The sequence below is a fragment of the Ixodes scapularis genome, unplaced genomic scaffold, assembly GCF_016920785.2.
Source record: "Ixodes scapularis isolate PalLabHiFi unplaced genomic scaffold, ASM1692078v2 PGA_scaffold0__279_contigs__length_252992795, whole genome shotgun sequence".
Taxonomy (NCBI): domain Eukaryota; kingdom Metazoa; phylum Arthropoda; class Arachnida; order Ixodida; family Ixodidae; genus Ixodes; species Ixodes scapularis.
In genome coordinates, this window is record NW_024609835.1 from 35,792,219 (window position 1) to 35,800,209 (window position 7,991).

Consider the following 7,991-nt stretch of genomic DNA (forward strand, 5'->3'; position numbering starts at 1 on the left):
AACTAATGGTGGCCGCACATAATCTGGGCATCATTTCGAAATTTTGAAAAGGATCTATTGCTGGAAAAATAGCGGGATACACAGTGGTAGATGATGGGACACTACTACCATGCTATAAACAAAACGATGTGGCAGAATAAAAGAACAAAGTCATTCCAAAATGTGTAAAATGCAAAAATGAGGGGAAAAAAATAAAAATAAACCACAAAAAAAAAAAAAAAAAAACGAATTATTCAGGCTTGAGGGTCAGCTTGTTCAAAGCAATGAGAATGGAATAAGGACACAAATAAGCAGCCTCATTATAGCTACCCATCTCGACGTGCTAGGTTTACAAATATCTCTAACAAAATAATGTGCAAAGAAAGGTGTATTATTGGCTGCGTCATGTGTTTCAAGCAAGCTGACCCAGAAATTAGAAGGGAGGTGCAGATTGTTGCAAAGCCATCTCTACTACAAAGGCATGTCTCAAAAAAGAAAACACTCAAGTGCTGGAGGTGCTCAGAAGTCACTCGTAAAATACTCACAGCCATCTTCCTCGTTTGGCGATGTGGAACAGAAACATGGAACGACTAATGTGACTTTAAGACTCTGCCCTCAAGCAGACATTTAACATGTGACTATTAATGCTCCCTACGCAACTACAAACTTCTTAACCGTCGCATATATTTGGTGGTAATTTTCTTCACTTAATGCAGTTTTTTTTTTTTTTAAAGTAACATGTCCCATGTAATAGCACCTCTTGGAAATTCTAATATGCATCTCCCTATATAAATAAATAGTGAATAACACACATCAGTAAACAACATGCAGAACTTTTTGAGTAGCATTCCCTTAGCACAATATACCATGCATTTTATCCCCCCTTGTGGAACCCTTGCTTCCTATGGAACTGACCTCTCCCTCTCTTCACATTTAACAGTTTGTGACATAATATTGTGGGAAGTTCAAGCAAAGATATTCTGCCAAATCATACTAGCAGGCACAAAATGTGCATGGCAAGTCTCAGAGTAATTTTCTTCCTAATATATCCAGCCAAGCAGCAAAACAATAGCCTTTATGTTGCCCCAGTACAAATTTCCAAAAACAAAAAAGAAAAGATGATACACAAAAAAAAAGTGCAGAGCTTTTTTTTTATTTTTAGTTACAACATACCATCATGCTCTCACTACCAAAAACCCACTGATAATCAAGAAATGTTTGGAAGTGTAGGATGGTGACACCGATAAATCATGTAAGACCAGACTGCCCTCTAGTGTTAGCTACTGTAATCTGAGATTACCAAATAGAATATAGCTCAGGAAGGGCTTCTTAGAAAAATAGGAGAGTGGCAGTGAAAGAACCTAACTCTCCTAGTGAAATTCTGGCTTTAAGAAGGTTTAGAATACATATATGGAATTCTTTGATACATAAATATTCTAAGCTTAACATAACCGGTAAGAGCTAGGGAAACTAAGCTTGAAATAATTAATTCCCGTACTTTTAGAAACCTTTCTCTAATGCAATTTTAAATAAATATATTACTTTCTGGTGCACTCGATACACACGTCATTGATAAGAAGGGGATTTTGAAAAATCTCATCTAATTTCCCGAGGGGATAATGGATGAGATTTTTCAGTCGCTCCTGCTGTTCCTGAGTTGTTTTGTGGTCTGTATACACTACTGTACTAACCACAAAGCTGACCAAAAGAATGCGTAATGGCTTACTTCCATAACCTTAAAGGTCGTTCACACGCCTGCGACGGCTTACGACCGAATATGTTCCAACCTCTTCTGATCTCTTAAAAACGGGAGAACACACTCCAGGGACATCTCATATACGGCACCAGCATGCCAGTGCGTTCTCTCGTCGTAAGATGTCACAACTGGTCATAATGCACTCGGTCGCGTCGAAAGCAGTCGCTTGTGTTGTAACAAGCCTTTACCCCGCACTGATTCGGTACAGAAAATTAAGAACAGATTTCGAAAAGTTTGCTGTACCCTGGTGCAGTCTGGATGGCTCGGTGACTGTCATGCCATCGATGGAGATCACCTTTGCCACGGGGTAGAGGGTCACCTTGCCAGACTCGTTTTGGATGTAGCAGTGCTCAGCCTCCACACCAGGACCCTGAACCACAATGTCCTGCAGCGTCGGCGCGTCGGACCGGCCGATGCGTGTCTTGCCTGCAAAAGAACCCACCATCTTGGTTGCTTGCCCGCAAACTCGGGTTCGTCGCCCATTGTGGCACAGCCAGAAAGGGTTGAGGCACAGCCAGAAAGGGTGCAGGGGTTGAGGTGACGTCAGAGTGACGCCGAGCTCAGATTAGAATTGACTGGAAGGATAGCGGGTAGACCTCAATGCTAAATGCCTTGAGGTCTACCCACTATTTATTTTTTTCAATCAGCCAATAAGATTTAAGCATAGTGATATCATCACAACCCCTGTGCAAGAAGCAGACGAACCTGCGCTCTGCATTGGGATACAAATACGAGGCAGAGGGATTCGTTCCTCGGGGAATGTATTGTAGTAACCAAAAGGGTGTGGTCAATGAGCCACGAGCAGACTGCAGTAAGTTATTTCATTGCTCCTATTCACAGCTGCGCTTGAGCGTGAAGGCACCCTTTGTGATGTCAAGTTCAACTAGCATGTGACAACAAAAATTATAATGGGACGTTCGGGGGACAAAAATATGTACAGCTAAAAAGCATGGTCAGTGTTGAAGATTTACGCTATGAAAGACTGGTTTGTTTTTCACAACTAGTAACTCAAATTACAGTTGGCGAAGACTTGAATACCATCATCATGCAAGTGCCAACCGGCTGGGACACATGCAGTGCCGTGAAGCCGACCTTGAAAGAATTGCACCCAGGGTAAAAACATGCAAAGTGTATCTTTCAGGCTTTAATTTTCTACCGGGACATCACAACACATGACAAAAAGGCAGAACAAAAACAGCAAAATAGACTTTACATGTTTAGACAGAGACGGGTCAATCTTCCCTTGGGGGGGATACAAATGCCGATTCTGGTGCCAAGTGCACTGCCGTGTCCGTGTCTTTGTAATGCACTGCAAACCGGACCCGGCATACATGACATAGATTGGCAAGATTTTCACCACCCCAGACACGAGAAATTAAACCAAAAAAAAAACTATATATTTGTTTCCTTGCTGCCAAACACAGAGCTGCTATTGATATTTGCGACGTTATAAAATTCTTCCTGCAACTTTATTTTCTCTCAGTTATAACACGCGAAAAATTAAAAATCGCGTACGTCGTAAGAGTATGCAATGCTAACAAAATAACTAGTAAAAAGGATATACTTACCATTCCCGTTTCGAGAAAAAAATATCAATGGAGAGTGCAGTAAATCGTTTCGATACCTCCGATAACGATACCCGAGAGCGATATAGTAGATGTACAAAGGCATCTACAGACTACCGGATATAATTATCGGAGTTATCGAAACGATCTACCGACAAAAAAATCCGACCAATCGACCGACCGAACGATCCCTGTCCCCGACCCCAAACGCCCCCCTCCCCCGCGCAAAAACAAATCGCCTTCGCCACGATGCTCCCCGTTCATGCAGCGAAGCCAACGCAACAAGATTACGGGGAGGCATCCGGGACGCTGCATGAGGTGAACGCCATGTTCGTACCTGACGTTTCCTAACAGTCTCAAAGAGTGGCTGGCGCTGTACGTCGGGGCAGCTTAACAAAGAGGTTTCGTCAACTCCTTAAAAGATTCGCGAGCGAAAGCTGGAATTTTTTTTAGCATAGTATAAAGAGGTGCGCACGGCACCGAGAGGACGAAACTTTCACCAAAGATGTTCACCTTCGGGTAGGGGGTGTATGGTGACCGAGGTGCTGAGCCTCCCGCCGCCGAGGCTCACCAGGTGAGGCTTTTCCTGGTGGACCCGAACGGTGCGGCTCGTCTCGATCACTTCCAGTCCATTCTGCGCACAGAAAAGAACACCCCGTCCACGTCGCTTCGGATGAGGAGCAGCTAGGTAGCTTGTGTAATTCGACTAAAAAAACACTATTTCGTAAAAAACAAAAAAAAAAATTAAGTGTTAAATGTAGGTATCATTAATCCCGGCGTTTCAAAGTGGTTTAATGGTTGAACTGTACGCTAAAATAGCACAAGAAGAGTCCACGCGTCATAAAAACCACGACGAACAAGTTCAAAATTAGGAGGTGACCATGGGTAGCAAAGTTTAAGGGAAAACAGAAAGAAAATTCTCCGCTGAAAATTGCTTTTTGTCCATGGGAAAGCAAAATAACCTTAGTGGAACACCGGTGGTCACACTAAAGCCTCTGGTGAGTTGTAGCTATAAAAGACTATACTATAAAAGCACAGGGAGGACCACCAAGCGAGTGCAGTTGTGTGCATACGAGGGGGGACCCAAAAGTAACTGGAATGAATTTCTGGAGGGCAGGCGCCATTCGTAGTACCTTGCAGCTTTCCTCGCTAGCAGCGCTTAGCGGCACCCCTTCCTAGAGTAACTGTATAGGCTCTGCAAAGGGAGCATTTACAGTTACTCTACCCCTTCCCTCTGCCCCTTCCGAGTATAGTTTGCCGACCGGTGTCGTCTGCTAAAATTATAGCGGCATGTTGTTGTTGTTGTTGTTTTTTTCCGTGCGCATCAAAATAATTTTTCGTTTTTCGCAATGTCTCATTGTAAGGAACAGCGTGACATTTGACAATGACATTTACAGGGCCTGTTTTTGTTGGTGTTGAGAACATGTCTGTCAAATTTTGTTAACCTGGGTGAAGTACATAAAAAAACTAATTGAAAATGTTCAAAGATGAAAATGGGCGTGTCTCCTTAGGAAAACTCTCGTTTTGAAATTACTTATAAATGTGTCGTTTTCATGTGTTATATTGCTTTAGGACAGTTCATAGCAAATAGCTATGGAGCTATATTTTTATATTATACCATCTTTCATGACAAAAGAAAACCACATAAACACAATTCCTGTTTTTTTTTTTTTTCTTGTTTTTTTTTTTAGACTTTTATTGTTTGTCCAAATTTTTAGTTCTTGAGCATGAAAAATGACAAAAATAAAAAAATACAACCTCATAGCTATCTTCTCCTTAAAATTTCACTCCAGAAAAACTCATAAAATGAATCCAAGTTACGTAATAACAAAACGATAGTTTTCCTACAGTGAAATGTATGCCAAAAAGTGGAATGGAGAAAAATGCGTTCAAAGTGCTCCAACACTTAGCTTTTCCATAGCACCGGTAAACCGAAAATAATTTATAAAAAAAAAAATAACTATGCAGCGTAAACTAATGAAACTTTCTGGGAATGAAGTAAATATGGCATTTTTCAAAATAAACTTTTTTTGCAGAAATTGTTTCTTCTGGATAGTGTCCCCCCTAACGGCGAGAAAACGGCGGCGGAAACTCTCGTAATGCTTCAAATAGCCTACAAAGAAGTTGCAATGAAGAAATCGCAGGTCTACAAGAGGTTGTCTCGCTTCGAGGCCGGTGAATTATTGATCGACGACCAAGGTAAAGTTCCCAGATAAGAGCTTCCTACAAGTAGCGACATTCTTTGAAGCGCCGACTGCGTGACGGTACAGGTTTTAGGAATCGAATGGCGGCACACAGCAGAGGTTTGAACTGGATGCCTGTTCCAGCGGAATGTACTTTGTCATTTGGATTGGTTGTCGGTACTTGTAAAAGAATTATCAAGGGACTTTAGACCACCGTGCTTTAGACCAAGTTCGTTAGGGGCGACCCTCAACTGATGAAAACCTCCAAGAAAATTCAAACATTGTTCACTCCGAGTTTGCTCCGCCAGGTGAAATTGTTGATCAAGTGGTTTTCCTGGGAGTCTTGCGACGCTTGAGCAACTCAGTGAGGCAGAAACGCCCTGATTTGTGGGAAAGGGGGAGTTGTGGTTTCACTACAATGCCCCAGCGCATAATGCCCTGTCAGTGCAACAGGTTTTGAACGACCAGTGGCATGACACCGCTTCTCCACCTTTCCTATTCACAGTACCTCACCCTTTCCTATTCACAGTACCTCACCCTGAGTAGCTTTTTTTCTGTTCGCCTGTGAAAAACCTCCTGAAAGGAAAACGTTTTGCGGATGTGGAAAATCGTTAAACCAGACACTGCAAAAAAACGAGGAACGACTTTGAAGCGCTTGAAGAAAAAATTTACAACATGCCGCTAGAACTTTAGCGGTTCCGTTACTCTAGGAGTGGGCGCCGCTAAGCGCTGCTAGCGGCGGAAGTTGGTACTAGGAACGAACCGCCCTCCAGAAATTCATTCCGGCTACTTTTGGATCCCCTCTCCTAAAAAGAAAATTAAAATGCAATGACACGTTCAGGTTTCTGCCGCAATGCTACCGTGTCCTTAAACCTGCACCGTCACTTCAGTCTGCCGACTCTTCTGCCCCGCATAGATCGCCGCTACCTGTAAGCACAGAGCGCACCTTTTATCTAAGAACATTACCTTTATCTGTACAAGTAGGTTTTTCATACATTAAATTCATAAACGTCACTCGGTTCAACTAACCAGAGCGACAAAGTAACTATGTGTTCTGGTTTATTTCATCGGGAACTGTATTGTAAATAATAACGACAGTGCGAATAAATGGTGAACTTACTTTTTGGAAATATCAAAAGATAAACTTATGTCATAAAGTATAAGTTTTTCAGGGAGGGTTCACTAAAACCAAGTACCTCGACGTGGATACTCCCGAAGATACCGAAAAAAACAAATAAAAAAAAAAAAAAGACGGAAAAAATAAACACTCAAGCTGATTTATTTAATTGGACACCCCCAATGGACCGCACTGATGTTAATCACGTTTGATATGAAAGAAAGCAGAGACCTTACATCCTCGCTTAAAAAAAAAATCATTCGTAACTCTTGATTGAACGAAAACTCATCCCTTAGTATTTTTACAGAATAACTGTACCACTCAATAACCCATTTTAAGATTATTTATCGCCATACTTGGCGCATATTTGGCCCGATGAGTAACCGCGAAGCGGAAAATATATAACCCTTTCTTTCTTCTCGTTCTCCTTTGTATTTTTTTTTTCCTAAAATAATTATAGGAACGCAGTCTACCGAATTTAGTAAACGAATGCAAGAGCGATGCAGATTCGCCGTTTGCTGGCACCATGAAGTTACATGGCACCGTTTCGAGAGCACCAAAACTTCCGCCGAGACAAAAATTTGTGGCCGCCTGTCACGGTTCAAAGCGTGTTTTAAAGCGGCAACGCGAAAACCCGATACCAATTTCGATTTATAAATGTACGATACGCTAAAACTGGTCTAACGAGTGCCATGGTGTTTGCGTCGAGCAAACGGCCTGCGAAGGCAAAATACTTTGGGCGAGCACAACTCTTCCTGCCGCGCCGGCAGAACGCACAGTTTGTGACGTCACGCTGATAAATGAGAGGATAGCTGAGGTGATAAGGTAAGGGAATAGGGTGTTGGGCAGGTGAGGACGCTGGTAAGGTCAGATGAAGGCAGTGCGGGAGCTGTAACTGTACACGTTTCTAGACTAGGTGGCGCAAAAAGGGCTCCGGTCCCATCCATCCACCCATTCAGCAGGCTTACGTTGGGCGTTCTGGAACGGTCACTCGAGTGGTAGGTCCCGTTCAGGTGGTGCGACGCCCCAAAGAGGTCTGATGAATTGAGCAATCTTACGGACGTCATCGTCGTCAACTGCAGCCCGCCGCCGTCACCAACATAGTGAGACCACCGGCATCTGAAGAGAGAAGAAAACGCGCGTTTGAGAGAGAAGCCATGGGCATTTCATTGTTTCTATCCACAGCTGCATACAGATATACGAACTCCGTAGCCCGAACTGTTTCACAGCTTTCGCGTACATTATATGTAAACCGCTTTCAAAAATCGCTAGGACTCTGGTAAAGCTTTCATTTAATATGTTTTTTTTTTTATTCTTCTTTTTACATTGTTGTGTCAAATTTAAAAATACGCAAATAGAAGAAAGGCAGAACTGCCCTACTAAGAGTATGT

General features: G+C 42.6%; 1 protein-coding gene across 1 annotated transcript in view; it reads right to left on the reverse strand.

Moving 5' to 3' along the window:
- LOC8051271 (pleckstrin homology-like domain family B member 1) overlaps positions 1-7,718 on the reverse strand; it is a 462,041-nt gene extending 454,323 nt beyond the window's left edge. Inside the window, exons 1-3 of the mRNA XM_040207523.3 lie at positions 7,569-7,718; positions 3,814-3,934; positions 1,979-2,161 (exon numbers count right to left, since the gene is read on the reverse strand). Of these exons, the coding sequence (XP_040063457.2) occupies positions 1,979-2,161; positions 3,814-3,934; positions 7,569-7,667 (403 nt within the window). The 5' untranslated portion in view covers positions 7,668-7,718. The remainder of the gene's footprint in view (positions 1-1,978; positions 2,162-3,813; positions 3,935-7,568) is intronic.
- Positions 7,719-7,991: the final 273 nt, after the last annotated feature.